The sequence below is a fragment of the Trichomycterus rosablanca genome, chromosome 11, assembly GCF_030014385.1.
Source record: "Trichomycterus rosablanca isolate fTriRos1 chromosome 11, fTriRos1.hap1, whole genome shotgun sequence".
In the NCBI taxonomy this organism is placed as follows: domain Eukaryota; kingdom Metazoa; phylum Chordata; class Actinopteri; order Siluriformes; family Trichomycteridae; genus Trichomycterus; species Trichomycterus rosablanca.
Window position 1 is genome coordinate 15,236,151 of NC_085998.1, and position 17,726 is coordinate 15,253,876.

The 17,726-nt window shown below is 40.8% G+C and overlaps 1 protein-coding gene across 2 annotated transcripts in view; it reads left to right on the forward strand.

Annotated features, from left to right (window-relative positions):
* Nucleotides 1-17,726, forward strand: part of syt9a (synaptotagmin IXa) — a 72,347-nt gene that overhangs the window by 22,599 nt on the left and 32,022 nt on the right. The window contains exons 2-3 of one of the 2 annotated variants that reach the window (XM_063004473.1): nucleotides 8,895-9,354; nucleotides 14,026-14,578. In XM_063004473.1, coding sequence (XP_062860543.1) covers nucleotides 8,895-9,354; nucleotides 14,026-14,578 — 1,013 coding nt within the window. The remainder of the gene's footprint in view (nucleotides 1-8,894; nucleotides 9,355-14,025; nucleotides 14,579-17,726) is intronic. The other variant, XM_063004472.1, reaches the window with a different exon arrangement.

Genomic DNA, 17,726 nt, shown 5'->3' on the forward strand with positions numbered 1-17,726 from the left:
TCTTGCAATAAAAATGTGCATAACTGTTCAAATTTTGCTTCGTTATTTTTGCAGTCGATAAATTTGGTTCTTTAATCGAGATTAATCTCGATTAAAAATCTTAATCGTGTGACAGCCCTAATAATAATAAATATCACTGTGCAGAGAGGCGCTCAGGTACCATCAAGATCAAGGTTCAAATCTCAATGGCACTGTTGGCCAGCATGGCATATATACAGAAATGATTGGCTATGTCTGTGGGTGGTCAAAGCTCTGTCCAGGGTGGATTGGAGCCCTGTCCAGGGTATTCCTGCCCTGCATCCAGTGTGTTCCCTGGTGGAAACAGTGTAAAATAACTGTGCAGATGTCACATTTCTTCATTTAAAACAGAAACTTACATAGCACAGTCAACAAACAAATAGTTAAAACCTCTGGTCACTATCTGTGGGAAGTTTGGCATTTTTTCCTACCCCTCCAATAAATATGCCAGTAGGTACATTGACTATTTCAAATTGCCTCTATGTGTAAGTGAATTAGTGAATGGTTAAACCTGCCATGCCTTGTCTAGGGTGGATTCCTGCCATGTGTCTACTGTTCCTGGGTCCACAGACTTCTGACCAGAATTAAGAGGTTAATAAAGTAATAAGTATTAGTAAGGGCAGCACATTGGGCAAAACATGTAGTGTGGGTGCAACATAGAACATCAATCACTGCCTGTGGGATGGTTAGCAAAGTGTTTAGGTGGGTTCTTCCCACCTCCTAAAATATAAATGATTAAATTAATGGTGGAGTGGGTAATGTCTTGTGATGTACTGGTGTGTTGTGTATGGTGGATTCCTTCCTGGCACAGGTCTTTTTTTGAGTAGGTCCCAGACCTGCTACAAGCCTGATGAAGCGGTAACTGAAGATGAATGACTAAATAACGATCATTGGTTCAGACTGATTTTCTTTTTATTAGATTATCTGTGTTAATACATCTCCAGAGCAGAGACCGCCTGCAGACACGAGGGAAAAGTTTGTCTTATTTCCTGTCAGAGAAGATAAATGCAGGCAGTGTAAGAAAGCAGCCACGCTGCACAGCATTTAAACTTGCTGGGGTTGTGTTTAATGTAATGTGTGACAGTGGCCTTCCTACATCCTGGCATTTTTCATGTAACAATAAAATAAATTTAAAAAACTGAGCAACTTCAGGCGGCCAGTAGTTCACTCAGGTGACATTTAGGTCCAACTCATTGTTAATGGACATTGTTGTAATACACAAGAAGAAAAAAGACCAAGTCCACTCCTTGGTCAGATGTATCTGAGTCAGAAGCTGGAAAGTAAATACAGGATAAAAGGTCATGTGTTTTGGACGAGTGCATATTTCTATGCAATTTAAAAGGGAGCAACAGAAAGATGGCATTTGTTTGTAGCTGTGGTAATTGTCTGGTCATTATACCAGACTAATCTACATCAGTAGAATGCTGCGGTCTTTTAAGGGCACGTCTTTAGTCAAGTTAAGTAAAATTTATTTGTATAGCCCTTTTTAAAAGCTCTTTAAGCTAGATTTTAGGACCAAAACCCCCTGTTGAGCAAGCCAAGGGCAACAGTGGAAAGATAAAACTAAAAGATATAGGTATAGAGGATATAGCTTTACTGAAAGAGATAAATTCCCTGGTTTGTAATGACTAATCAAAAGCTTGAGTAAATAAATATGTGTTAATCTACACTTAAAGGATGCAACCAAGTTTGAATCCCGAACAGACGCAGGGAAATTATTCCAAGGAGAACGCTTGTCCCCCTGCTGTATATTTTTCGGTGCTCCGAATTGTGAGTAGCACTAGGGTTAAAAATGCTGTACTGCTTCAGACTTTGAAAAAGTACTGGGATATGCTACTTGGTTTGGAACTTACTTGTTCTCACCACAAACGAACCGCTGCAGACTCTCACACCTGAGGAGGGCCGTAACAAACGCGCCCCCCCTTGAGACACGTGCAATAGCCAACGGCTTTGTTTTCATCTGCACAAAACATGTTCATAAGGGAACCGTACTGTGCACGGAGAGTCATGCACCAATCCCCATTATCCCCCATCTCTGTGCAAGCATCATTGATCAGTCAGCAGAGGTCATTGGAGGTCATAATTGCAACAGTTATGAAGAATCCCTGCGGACTCCCTTCTTCGGACCAGCCAATCATTGCCCATGTAGCGCTGCTGGAGTTAAATACCGTGCCCACTCACTGTCCACTCTATTAGACACTCTTACCTAGTTGGTCCACCTTGTAGATGTAAAGTCAGAGATGATCGCACATCTGTTGCTGCTGTTTGAGTTGGTCATCTTCTCGACCTTCATCAGTGGTCACAGGACGCTGCCCATGGGGCGCTGTTGGCTGGATATTTTTGGTTGGTGGACCATTCTCAGTCCAGCAGTGACAGTGATGTGTTTAAAAACTCAATCAGCATTGCTGTGTCTTATCCAATCATACCAGCACAACACACACTAACACACAACCACCATGTCAGTTTCACTGCAGTGCTGAGAATGACCCACCACCCAAATAATACCTGCTCTGTAGTGGTCCTGGGAGAGTCCTGACCATTGAAGAACAGCATGAAAGGGGGCTAACAAAGCATGCAGAAAAACAGATGGACTACAGTCAGTAATTGTAGAACTACAAAGTGCTTCTATATGGTAAGTGGAGCTGATAAAATGGACAGTGAGTGAAGAAACAAGGTGGTTTTAATGTTATGGTTGATCAGTGTATATTCCAGTATATGTCAGGTTAGGTCATGGGTAATGCAAGCAGCACAGGTATAACAATGGGAAGAATTGAAAGCAACTAGTTTGGCAGAACAAAATAGGGCAAAGACAAAAATAGGGGGTAAACAGGTAATTAAAATGTATGTCCAACAGCAGACGCTTGATTTGAAAATAGAACAGGGCTCTGTTTACAGATCTCTGTCTTTCACAGGTTGTAAAGAGTACTGCTCACCCACATTCAGTGTGCAAGTGCTGGTTTTGTATTCTTCTGTAGAAAGAGCATGCAGTTCCACCTCAAACAGCATTCAAATCATAAACAGAACCTTTTTTGTGTCAATATGGAGTCAGACTGCATGGTAAACAAATATCTTGCCAGTAAGAGATATACACCGATCAGCCATAACATTAAAACCACCTCCTTGTTTCTACACTCACTGTCCAATTTATCAGCTCCACTTACCATATAGAAGCACTTTGTAGTTCTACAATTACTGACTGTAGTCCATCTATTTCTCTGCATGCTTTGTTAGCCCCCTTTCACCCTGTTCTTCAATGGTCAGGACTCTCCCAGGACCACCACAGAGCAGGTATTATTTGGGCGGTGGATCATTCTCAGCACTGCAGTGACACTGACATGGTGGTGGTGTGTTAGTGTGTGTTGTGCTGGTATGAGTGGATCAGACACAGCAGCGCTTCTGGAGTTTTTAAATACTGTGTTCACTCTATTAGACACTCCTACCTAGTTGGTCCACCTTGTAGATGTAAAGTCAGAGATAATCGCTCATTTATTGCTGCTGTTTGAGTTGATCATCTTTGAGATCTTCATCAGTGGTCACAGGACGCTGCCCATGGGGTGCTGTTGGCTGGATGTTTTTGGTTGGTGGACTATTCCTAGTCCAGCAGTGACACTGAGGTGTTTAAAAACTCCATCAGCATTGCTGTGTCTGATCCACTCATACCAGCACAACACACACTAACACACCACCACCATGTCAGTTTCACTGCAGTGCTGAGAACGACCCATCACCCAAATAATACCTACTCTGTAGTGGTCCTGGGAGAGTCCTGGCCACTGAAGAACAGCATGAAAGGGGGCTAACAAAGCATGCAGAGAAACAGATGGACTACAGTCAGTAATTGTAGAACTACAAAGTGCTTCTATATAGTAAGTGGAGCTGATAAAATGGACAGTGAGTGAAGAAACCAGGAGGTGGTTTTAATGTTATGGCTGATCAGTGTATGTGGTAGGTGTAGCTCATAAAATGGCCAGTGACTGTTACTGTGTAGCTAATAGAAAAATAATGAGAAGAGATTATTTTGTGCATGTCAAATGATTGGATAGTTACATTAATATAATGCATACAGCCATCCAATTTCTAGCCCATTTCTCTCACGTTTCTGCAGATGTGTATTTTTATTACAAGACAACAGCTGGTCCTCATATTTATAGACTTGAATTGTTTTTGGATCCAATGAAGTTGGTGTTCAAGTGTGCTAAAGGTTTGCAGTTACATGTGCTGAAAGTGTTGGAGTCGACTGAGGCAGATTATTCACAGAGTTAGTCGTGACTTCTCACTTCTTCTCAGCACTTCCCTCTGTGACTCTGTGCATGTGAGAACGGCTTGGGTTTCTGCTTATGCCTTGGAAATGAAGAATTGTTTTTCATCTTCAGTATTTATGACCTTTAGGTTATTAAAAACATGCATTTTTATGTTTTCATCATCCAATTTTATATTTTAACAGTATAGAAACAAAATGTAGCCACCCCATATTATAAACCAAGAATCTGTGATTTATTTTTGGAGTAGTGACGTACTGCTTCCAATTACTCCCAAGCTCACATGGCTATATTTATCACAGTAGCATGATGGTTTCTTATGCAATACTATCTGAGGCATCATAGATAACCCACATTGTGCTGCCCTGCATGGATTAACATTTGCCAGATTTTTTGAATCCTTTCACAATATTATGCACAGTAGATAATAAAAAAAATCATTTATTTTTGAACTAGTTTGGCACAAAGTAGTGGGAGCCACAACCCATATTTGCTTACAAAGACTGGGAATAAAAGGAGAATCTACCAAAGGCTCAATCATGATACCTGTTACCAATTCACCTACTTATAGTGGAATGGTGCAAAGTAGTGTAACTTGATTATTCTATGAATTTTTTTACTCTTCTCTGTTTTCACAACACCTTCTAGTGATATACACATACTGTATATAATTACACATATACATACACTGAGTTTTTAAATACAGTGTCCACTCACTGTCCACTCTATTAGACAATCAATTAGACTACCTAGTTGGTTCACCTTGTAGATGTAAAATCAGAGATGATCGCACATCTATTGCTGCTGTTTGAGTTAGTTATCTTCTAGACCTTCATCAGTGGTCACAGTACGCTGCCCACGGGGCGCTGTTGGCTGGATATTTTTGGTTGGTGGACTATTCTCAGTCCAGCAGTGACAGTGGGGTGTTTAAAAACTCTATCAGCGCTGCTGTGTCTTATCCAGTCATACCAGCACAACACACACTAACACACCACCACCATGTCAGTGTCACTGCAGTGCTGAGAATGATCCACCACCCAAATTATACAGATGGACTACAGTCAGTAATTGTAGAATTACAAAGTGCTTCTATATGGTAAGTGGAGCTGATAAAATGGAAAAAAAAAATTTAATGTTATGGCTGATCGGTGTATATAGCCCTACATCATTACTCGTGTAAAAATAAATAAATGAATAAGTAAATAAATAAAAATAGAACCCTCTTATTTAAGCTAGTGTTATTTTTCTTAATGTTAATTAGTCCGACCTGCAAAGGGCGTTCAGTACAAAGATAAAGCTCTGTGCACATAATTAAACCAATTTTGCTTATCTGTAATTAAACAAGCCATGACTTCTTTTAAGTTAAGGATGAAAGGGTTGCCTTCTGCTTGACTTGGACCTAATTAATATCCTGCATTCAATTAAAGCAGAGGGATTTTATTAGAATCAGAGCTGGTTTAGACCTGTCAACGCTCTGACAGCTTTCAATTGCTTATAAAAAAAGGCTGATAGATATAAACTGGGAAACTTATTGGCCTGGGGAATATTAATAGCCTGGTGCTAATTAAATTCAGAGGGCCTATTTTCTATAAAATGTTGGTACGATTAGAAGTCATAAATTCTACTGGTTTAATGATATACAAATCAGCATTTATAAAACATCTTTTGATGTGCAAGTATACTGTTGATTGTAGCCAATAGGTGATCCTATAAAAAGTGCCTGGTTTATCTAGATGTTCTTTTGTATACTTGAGAGATTGACTTGTTTGTTGAGGTTAGAGACATGGTTTTCTTTTGAATAGTCTTCCATCTTCTTTCATACAAGCACTGCACAGCATAACAATGCACCACTACTCCTGTATAAGCAAAACCTTTTTAGCCTGCTTTCACCCTGTTCTTCAAGGGTCAGGACCCCCACAGGACCACCACAGAGCAGGTATTATCTGGGTGGTGGATCATTCTCAGCACTGCAGTGACACTGACATGGTGGTGGTGTGTTAGTGTGTGTTTTGCTAATATGAGTGCATCAGACACAGCAGCACTGCTGGAGTTTTTTAAATGCTGTGTCCACTCATTGCCCACTCTTTTAGACACTCCATCCTAGTTGGTTTACCTTGTAGATGTAAAGTCAGAGACGATTGCTCATCTATTGCTGCTGTTTGAGTTGGTCATCTTCTAGACCAGGGGTGGGCAATTAAATTTTCCAAGGGGCCACATAAGAAACTGGGACTGTTGTGGAGGGCCAGACCAATAAGGTGAACTTAATTCTGCTCAATATTAATTTTATCTCTTTATTTACATTTTCAGCATTTAGCGTCAACGTCTTTATCCAAAGCGACTTACAGTACTGTTACAGTATACAGTCTGAGCAATTGAGGGTTAAGGGCCTTGCTCAAGGGCCCAACAACAGCAACCTGGCAGTGGAAGGGCTTGAACCAGCGACCTTGTATTTACTAGTCCAGTACCTTAAGCACTAGGCTACGACTGCCCACTCTTTATGAGAAGCAGTAAATTGTGCACTTTTATTAAGCTGTTAATGTTTAGATGTTACAATCAGAAAATTAGAAGTAGGTAGAGAAAAAACATCAACATTATTTTACTATTTAAACAAACATGCAAAAAAAACCAAATGTGAACAAATGTGCAGGTTTGTAAACTATTTTGTTTTGAGTCTAATTACCTCATTTGTTTTTCAGTCATTTGTTATTGTTGGATATTCTTTTTAAAATCACAAAGCTGGTCCTGACTGCTTCAGTTCTGGATGTGTTAAACTTTATAAAAAAGTTCTTGTTGCTTTTGTAGTTTAGTTAATGTTTGTTTGTTTGTTTGTTCATTAGGATTTTAACATCATGTTTTACACTTTGGTTACATCCATGACAGGAACGGTAGTTACTCATTACACAAGGTTCATCACTTCTCAAGGTTATATCGAACACAGTCTTGGACAATTTAGTGTCTCCAATTCACCTCACTTGCATGTTTTTGGACTGGGAGGAAACCGGAGCACCCGAAGTAAACCCACGCAGACACGGGGAGAACATGCAAACTCCACACAGAAAGGACCCGGACCGCCCACCTGGGGATCGAACCCAGGACCTTCTTGCTGTGAGGCGACAGTGCTACCCACTTAGCCACCATGGTTTAGTTAGTGAAGCTTCAGGTGTTGTTCCTAAAAATGTAGAGCCTAAATTGTGATCCTTAACCAGCGTTACATCTGACTTCAGTAAATAAATATTTCAGAAGTTCGTGTCTTGTTAAAAACTCCACCGTCAGTCACACTCAGTTCTGTTCACATTACAGTGAAGCTGGATACACTCACGCACACACGTAAATCCAAACTCCCGGATATTTAAAGACACAGCGCTCCCGTCAAAATCAATCCTGTTATATTGCATGTTTAATGTACATTTATTTACTTAAAATTTTTAATTGCCTTGAACCCCATGCGGGCCGGTCAGGGATGTCTCACGGGCCGGATGTGGCCCGCGGGCCGTACAATGCCCAGGTCTGTTCTAGACCTTGATCAGTGGTCACAGGACGCTACCTATGGGGCACTGTTGGCTGGATATTTTTGGTTGGTGGACTGTTCTCAATCCAGCAGTAACAGTGAGGTGTTTAAAAACTCCATCAGCATTGCTGTGTCTTATCCCCTCATACCAGCACAACACACCACCACCATGTCAGTGTCACTGCAGTGCTGAGAATGATCCACCACCTAAATAACACCTGCTCTGTGGTGGTCCTGTGGGGGTCCTAAAAAGTTAGGTAGAGAAACAGATGGACTACAGTCAGTAATTGTAGAACTACAAAGTGCTTCTATATGGTAAGTGGAGCTGATAAAATGGACAGTGAGTGTAGAAACAAGGAGGTGGTTTTAATGTTATGGCTGATCAGTGCATATATATTTATATATATTAAAGCTAAAAACTAAGACTGACCAACAAGACTAGGACTCACTTTGACCCCTCTGTGGACTCAAGGAACAGAAATATCAGTGCTTAACAACCAGATGGTGAAATGAACCTCATGTCTGTTTGAACAGCACTTGCTGCAATTGGAGACACTCCTTTTTTTTTTTTTTTTTTACAATGTTCTTAAATGAAACCCAATCATGTACTTAGCCATGTTTAAAAAATAATAATACCAGCTGCTCTCCTACCTAAATTGCCTCTTTTTAGGGTTTCAGCAGATGCGTGTTGTTTCTAGATTGGTGTCTGTTTGTACTCGGGTAAGAAAATGTTCACTGAGGGATTCACAAAGCTCTTTGGTAAGTGATTCTGGATCAGAGCATCTGCTAAATGCTGTAAATGTAAAAGGAGACAAACAAAACTATTCCACAGGCATCAATGTGAAAGATAAATAAGGATCATTTGTATGAACCTTCAACGATGATTTAGGACATTGTGATTTATTTTAAACCCTCTAGAATACTTAAAACAGTGCATAAATGAAAATAAATGTGAGGCTTCACCCTGGCGCCAGTGCTATTCTTATTCCTCAACACATTCTCTCACACTTCCATAAGTATCTGTCAAGCCTAGGAACATTTTCCTGTCATGTTTTACGTGTAAAATATCCACTTATCTCCAAAATCTGTTCTGTTTCTCTACCCTGCAGATGTATCGGTGAGCCTGCTGTCACTGGTGGTGACTGCCTGTGGACTGGCCTTATTCGGCGTCTCTCTCTTCGTCTCCTGGAAGCTATGCTGGATACCATGGAGAGAGCGAGCTCCATCACCTGGCACCAAAGAGGGCCAACCGGAGCACTCTCATCCTCCTCCTCCACCTCTTCAACCACAGCCCATATACACAGAAGTGGATGCCACTCTCGACCGCCGGACCCAGCCTCGAGGTTCAGTGGTTAAGGAGACAACTGTACCGCCTACGCCGGTATCACCACCAGCGCCAGGGTCTCCTCCACCTGTCCCGGTGCCTGAGACAGCTCTGAAAATTAGTCACACTTCACCCGACATTCCTCTAGAGGCTGAGTCCAATGCTCGGGAGAATGGCGTCTATGGCAGCAGAGGCATGCAGAGGCAGATCACTGATCCATCCTCGACGTGTGTTCGGTCAGTGAGGTTTTAATAGATATAATTTGCAGAAGTATGATGGGAAAACAAGTATTTAACCACTTTGGTTTTTCTTATTTGATATATTTTAAGTGCACATTTACATTTCAGTCAGAGATACACATATTATGTTATGATGTTTATATATGCAGTGCTGGCCAAAAGTATTGGCACCCCTGCAATTCTGTCAGATAATACTCAATTTCTTCCAGAAAATGATTGCAATCACAAATGCTTTGGTATTAATATCTTCATTTATTTTGCTTGCAATGAAAAAACACAAAAGAGAATGAAAAAAAAGTCAAATCAATTATCATTTTACACAAAACTCCAAAAATGGGCCGGACAAAAGTATTGGCACCCTCAGCCTAATACTTGGTAGCACAACCTTTAGACAAAATAACTGCGACCAACCGCTTCCGGTAACCATCAATGAGTGTCTTACAATGCCCTGCTGGAATTTTAGACCATTCTTCTTTGGCAAACTGCTCCAGGTCCCTGAGATTTGAAGGGTGCCTTCTCCAAACTGCCATTTTGAGATCTCTCCACAGGTGTTCTATGGGATTCAGGTCTGGACTCATTGCTGGCCATTTTAGAAGTCTCCAGTGCTTTCTCTCAAACCATTTTCTAGTGCTTTTTGAAGTGTGTTTTGGGTCATTGTCCTGCTGGAAGACCCATGACCTCTGAGGGAGACCCAGCTTTCTCACACTGGGCCCTACATTATGCTGCAAAATTTGTTGGTAGTCTTCAGACTTCATAATGCCATGCACACGGTCAAGCAGTCCAGTGCCAGAGGCAGCAAAGCAACCCCAAAACATCAGGGAACCTCCGCCATGTTTGACTGTAGGGACCGTGTTCTTTTCTTTGAAGGCCTCGTTTTTTTTCCTGTAAACTCTATGTTGATGCCTTTTCCCAAAAAGCTCTACTTTTGTCTCATCTGACCAGAGAACATTCTTCCAAAACGTTTTTGGCTTTCTCATGTAAGTTTTGGCAAACTCCAGCCTGGCTTTTTTATGTCTCTGGGTCAGAAGTGGGGTCTTCCTGGGTATCCTACCATAGAGTCCCTTTTCATTCAGACGCCGACGGATAGTACGGGTTGACACTGTTGTACCCTCGGACTGCAGGGCAGCTTGAACTTGTTTGGATGTTAGTCGAGGTTCTTTATCCACCATCCGCACAATCTTTCGTTGAAATCTCTCGTCAATTTTTCTTTTCCGTCCACATCTAGGGAGGTTAGCCACAGTGCCATGGGCTTTAAACTTCTTGATGACACTGCGCACGGTAGACACAGGAACATTCAGGTCTTTGGAGATGGACTTGTAGCCTTGAGATTGCCCATGCTTCCTCACAATTTTGCTTCTCAAGTCCTCAGACAGTTCTTTGGTCTTCTTTCTTTTCTCCATGCTCAATGTGGTACACACAAGGACACAGGACAGAGGTTGAGTCAACTTTAATCCATTTTAACTGGCTGCAAGTGTGATTTAGTTATTGCCACCACCTGTTATGTGCCACAGGTAAGTAACAGGTGCTGTTAATTACACAAATTAGAGAAGCATCACATGATTTTTCAAAGGGTGCCAATACTTTTGTCCACCCCCTTTTTTATGTTTGGTGTGGAATTATATCCAATTTGGCTTTTTGACAATTCTTTTTGTGGTTTTCCATTGAAGACAAATTAAATGAACATTTTAATATCAAAGCATTTGTAATTGCAATAATTTTCTGGAAGAAATTGAGTATTATCTGACAGAATTGCAGGGGTGCCAATACTTTTGGCCAGCACTGTATGGGCACAAATTCCCAAAGGCTTTTGAGGAGCTATCTCAGTGGCTATTGTTATAACTAAAACAATCACATAGAAGTCACTTAATTTTATTATCATTTGTTTTTTTAATTGGGATGTCCAACATGTTCATGGTCAGGGCTCCAAATGCTTATAGTATAGTGTGTATAATATGCCACTATATATAGTATATTATATATACAGTATATATATATATATACACTGATCAGCCATAACATTAAAACCACCTCCTTGTTTCTACACTCACTGTCCATTTTATCAGCTTCACTTACCATATAGAAGCACTTTGTAGTTCTACAATTACTGACTGTAGTCCATCTGTTTTTCTGCATACTTTTTTAGCCTGCTTTCACCCTGTTCTTCAATGGTCCCCACAGGACCACTACAGAGCAGGTATTATTTAGGTGGTGGATCATTCTCAGCACTGCAGTGACACTGACATGGTGGTTGTGTGTTAGTGTGTGTTGTGCTGGTATGAATGGATCAGACACAGCAGCGCTGCTGGAGCTTTTAATTACCGTGTCCACTCACTGTCCACTCTATTAGACACTCCTGCCTAGTTGGTCCACCTTGTAGATGTAAAGTCAGAGACGATCGCTCATCTATTGCTGCTGTTTGAGTTGGTCATCTTCTAGACCTTCATCAGTGGTCACAGGATGCTGCCCACGGGGCGCTGTTGGCTGAATATATTTTTGGTTGGTGGACTATTCTCAGTCCAGCAGTGACAGTGATGTGTTTAAAAACTCTATCAGCGCTGCTGTGTTTTATCCAGTCATACCAGCACAACACACACTAACACACCACCACCATGTCAGTGTCACTGCAGTGCTGAGAATGATCCACCACCCAAATAATACCTGCTCTGTAGTGGTCCTGGGAGAGTCCTGATCGTTGAAGAACAGCATGAAAGGGGGCTAACAAAGCATGCAGAGAAACACATGGACTACAGTCAGTAATTGTAGAACTACAAAGTGATTCTATATGGTAAGTGGAGCTGATAAAATGGACAGTGAGTGTAGAAACAAGGAGGTGGTTTTAATGTTATGGCTGATCGGTGTACATACATATATAGAACAGCTTTGAAATAAACTAGTACCTCAGTTTAGGTTTTCTTGACCAATTTACCTCAGTTTAGGTTTTCAGTGCCCAGTTATGCAAATGAATTGGCACAAATTCCAAAAAGTCTTTTGAGGAGCTATTTCAGTGGCTGATGTTACAGCTAAAATCACATAAAGGTCACCTAATATTAATATCTGCTGCAAAAATTCATCTGCATTGCCAGAGCAAATACCCTAAACACTAAACATTCACATCAGTACGATTGTTTTCATAATCAGAATAAGGAACCATAATAGGACCACAAATCCTCTCTAGAAAGATTCGCACCACTAGATTTCACACTGTGCTGTCAGACTAATAATAAACTAGGTAAGAGGGGAGCCTGCAGCAATTCAAGAAGAGTCATCACCGTTCCAACAAAATACACCCCACTAAAAACACCTGAGCTAAAAAGACACAGAAATGCACATCTAGAATTTGTACACATACAGCACGGCAATGGACAGATTAAATAGAAATGAAAGAAGGGGTGTGGGTACAATTCCAAGAACAGCTGGTAAGAGTGTCATGATGGGTGGCAACTTTGCTGCAAATGACACCGAAGCATCACATGTCTAACGTAAATGGAGCTACGTAAAGGGACATTGAAACAGGGACAAAGAGCAGGCTCAGCCATTGTATGACACCCCTGAAGCAGACAGTGTTAAGGGCCTTGCTCAAGGACCCAACAGTGGCTGCACAGTAGAGCCTGGATTTGAACCAACAATCTTTCAACTGATATCCTAAAGCTCTACCCACTAGGTTACCACTGTCCCAGAGAAATCAGAGCAATTTATTTAAAAATCTGCTGAAATTTACAAGCTGCAATTGCCAACAGTGAATTGAAGTACTAATATTATTAATTGATGGTGTCAGAATATTTTTTATTCTTATATTTATATGTTTAATAAAAGTAAATACCTCATTTCTGTCTAGATTTGTAAGTAGTCAAAATTTTAACTGGATGAAAGTGTTTGAATACTTGTTTCCCCTCACTGTACCTCTTCCATGTTTACCAGTACAAAGAACCCACCACAAAACCTAATGCTGTTTGGACAAATGCTGTGGTGGACAAATCTTAGCTTAGCAGCGTGGCAGCTGGTGTTGTGCTGGCGTGACTGCCTCATATGCAGCAGTCTTACTGGGGGTTTTATGTTTAATTCATTTATTCCAAAAATGTTACTTAATAAAACATTGCATTAATATCACGAGGGGTCTGTCTGAAAATCTAGTGAGCTGCCTTGCTGTCTACTGCCTACCTTGGCAGCTGCCTAAGTAGAGAGGATTCTAATAAGATATCAAACTTATAAGGCAGATTATTTAGATGCACTACTTAGACAGGGATTATAGCCATTATGTTACTGCAGTTTTCACTTAGTAAGCTAATACAGTTAGTCTCAGGGCATTTAAACCAATGGGCTGAGATGGCACAACCCACTAGCATGCCAATGAAAACGGCTAAATTGTCCCTGCAAGCCTGATTTTCATAATAAAATCTACTTGTACACCTTGTAGATGCTCCCCCGGTTTTCAGTTAGAATATCACTCAAAATTAGGGCACCTCATTAGGGAGCATTTTAAGGTATTTAAGAATTTAGACAGTCTTCTTCTCAGAAGCGCATGTAAGATGACGTAAAATGCGTCTATGTAAAGAGCTCACTAGGTTTTCAGACAGACCCTGAGTCTTTAGTCTTTTTATAAATGTATATGATCGTGTAGGTCACCTTCTTATTTTGTTAGAGTAGCAGTTCGTTTATATTTGGTTTTCTTTCTTTCAGGCCTGGCTCCATTCGGCGTCACATGAACCAGTCAAATCCTGACTTCATGGTCGCTCAGTTCCAGAGACAGGACTCTCTGACAGGCATGAGTCTTGGCCGGCTTAAACCGGAGCTGTACAAGCAGCGCTCGTTAGACGGCGAGGAGAACCGCGGCGGTCGAGGTGGAACCTGCGGCCGCCTGCATTTCATCCTCAAATACGACTGTGATCTGGAACAGCTCATAGTCAAGATCCATCGTGCCCAAGATCTTCCTGCGAAAGACTTTTCTGGCACGTCAGACCCCTACGTTAAGATCTACCTTCTTCCTGACCGAAAGACCAAGCACCAGACCAAGGTGCACCGCAAGACTCTGAACCCCGTATTCGACGAGGTCTTCCTCTTCCCTGTGGCGTATGCCGAACTTCCAACACGAAAGCTTCACTTTACAGTTTATGATTTTGACCGTTTTTCACGACACGACATCATTGGACAGGTGGTGGTGGACAACTTTTTGGATCTGGTGGACTTTCCTCGAGAAACCAAGTTGTCCAAGGATATTCAGTACGTGTCCTCGGTGAGTAGTTTTCTAATTTATATTTTTTTTAAATCCTATTTATTTTTATTTAAATTTATTTATTTAAATAAAGCCACTCCCACTCTGTACTACCACTGCATGTCCAAACTTGGGTCACAAAATAAACAATACACACTACATACCATCCCTGATAGTGAACAAATAATTTACTGACATTGTTTAGTGTTGCAGTAGCAGTTTTGCTTACATCTCAATTGTGTGGTTTGCCTTTTAGCTAATATGTCAGATTATTAGCTAACTAAAACAGCAGAATTGCTACAGTATAAATACAGTATCTCTGTGTATTTTAGAAATCTAGAAGTTTATTTGCTCTCCAAATTGCTTTGTGTAGCTCTAAAGAATAAATATAAGGCCTGTTCTCTAAGGCAAATGAAGATAAGCTAACCGGCTAATGACACCTTGCCAGCTACAGTGTATCACAAAAGTGAGTACACCCCTCACATTTCTGCAGATATTTAAGTATATCTTTTCATGGGACAACACTGACAAAATTACACTTTGACACAATGAAAAGTAGTCTGTGTGCAGCTTATATAACAGTGTAAATTTATTCTTCCCTCAAAATAACTCAATATACAGCCATTAATGTCTAAACCACCGGCAACAAAAGTGAGTACACCCCTAAGTGAAAGTTCCTGAAGTGTCAATATTTTGTGTGGCCACCATTATTTCCCAGAACTGCCTTAACTCTCCTGGGCATGGAGTTTACCAGAGCTTCACAGGTTGCCACTGGAATGCTTTTCCACTCCTCCATGACGACATCACGGAGCTGGCGGATATTCGAGACTTTGCGCTCCTCCACCTTCCGCTTAAGGATGCCCCAAAGATGTTCTATTGGGTTTAGGTCTGGAGACATGGTTGGCCAGTCCATCACCTTTACCCTCAGCCTCTTCAATAAAGCAGTGGTCGTCTTAGAGGTGTGTTTGGGGTCATTATCATGCTGGAACACTGCCCTGCGACCCAGTTTCCGGAGGGAGGGGATCATGCTCTGCTTCAGTATTTCACAGTACATATTGGAGTTCATGTGTCCCTCAATGAAATGTAACTCCCCAACACCTGCTGCACCCATGCAGCCCCAGACCATGGCATTCCCACCACCATGCTTGACTGTAGGCATGACACACTTATCTTTGTACTCCTCACCTGATTGCCGCCACACATGCTTGAGACCATCTGAACCAAACAAATTAATCTTGGTCTCATCAGACCATAGGACATGGTTCCAGTAATCCATGTCCTTTGTTGACATGTCTTCAGCAAACTGTTTGCGGGCTTTCTTGTGTAGAGACTTCAGAAGAGGCTTCCTTCTGGGGTGACAGCCATGCAGACCAATTTGATGTAGTGTGCGGCGTATGGTCTGAGCACTGACAGGCTGACCCCCCACCTTTTCAATCTCTGCAGCAATGCTGACAGCACTCCTGCACCTATCTTTCAAAGACAGCAGTTGGATGTGACGCTGAGCACGTGCACTCAGCTTCTTTGGACGACCAACGTGAGGTCTGTTCTGAGTGGACCCTGCTCTTTTAAAACGCTGGATGATCTTGGCCACTGTGCTGCAGCTCAGTTTCAGGGTGTTGGCAATCTTCTTGTAGCATTGGCCATCTTCATGTAGCGCAACAATTCGTCTTTTAAGATCCTCAGAGAGTTCTTTGCCATGAGGTGCCATGTTGGAACTTTCAGTGACCAGTATGAGAGAGTGTGAGAGCTGTACTACTAAATTGAACACACCTGCTCCCTATGCACACCTGAGACCTAGTAACACTAACAAATCACATGACATTTTGGAGGGAAAATGACAAGCAGTGCTCAATTTGGACATTTAGGGGTGTAGTCTCTTAGGGGTGTACTCACTTTTGTTGCCGGTGGTTTAGACATTAATGGCTGTATATTGAGTTATTTTGAGGGAAGAATAAATTTACACTGTTATATAAGCTGCACACAGACTACTTTTCATTGTGTCAAAGTGTCATTTTGTCAGTGTTGTCCCATGAAAAGATATACTTAAATATCTGCAGAAATGTGAGGGGTGTACTCACTTTTGTGATACACTGTATATAGCCTTTAAAGGCCAAATGAATTCAGATTATGAAAACCAAAGTCTTGCCTTTCATTATTTTTATCCATATATGCAGTTATTAAATATTACACACTACCATGTTAGATGTTCTGTTACCAAAAATTGGTAGTGCAATTTTTAATAGGCTCAAAGCTAAATCTGCTTCTAGTGACTAGTGATCTAGTGACTTTCCATTAGTAGAGAGCATTATATTATTATATATTATATATTATTAGTAGTAGTGGTACCTGTAGTAGTAGTAGTAGTAATAATATATATTAGGGCTGGGCGATATGGATCAAAAATAATATCTCGATATTTTTTCGCTGAACGACGATATACGATATATATCTCGATATTTTTTCATCCCATAAGGTAATAACAAAAATACACTTCTGAGACAAAGCTACATGTTCCAAATTTTTTACAGGCACTTTTATTAAAATTCATGCTGGGGAAGCTTCACACAAGAACTATTTTTCCTTAAAAAGACTATTCTAAGAAAAAGTTTGTTGTTTTCTAACGTATCACCTGTCGTGTAATGTGAATTACAAATATATTGTCTGGCCCTTTAAGAATGTTAAGTGCACAATAGGGCGCAGGGAGCGAGTGTGTAGGGAAGATATCAGAAATGTTTCCGGCTGTGCTCATGTTCTTCTGTTGTTTTGCAATGAGCTTGTGTGACATTAAAAGTAGTGTTCTCGTTAAACCCCCCTCAAATGTTTGAACTTTAAACATTATTTTACATCAGTCGCCACAACATTAACATTTACATTTTTGCATTTTTTAACGTATAAAAAATTCTCAGTTCTGTAATATAGGCAGAACTAATCGTACACGTCACTGTGTCACTATTACAACATTTAATGCATTTTAATCAGCGTTCTGCTTCATGCACTTTATTACTATTTAACAGCTTTATTTGTTGTTTAATTGCTGTTTGCTCCTTGTTTACTGCAGAGTTAGTTCATGCAATTTTGTTAATTTGTGGATGTTTATTGGCCGACAACAAGAAATACTATAATACAAGATAAATAAATAAATGAGTCTCGGACGTCGGGCGATCATCCA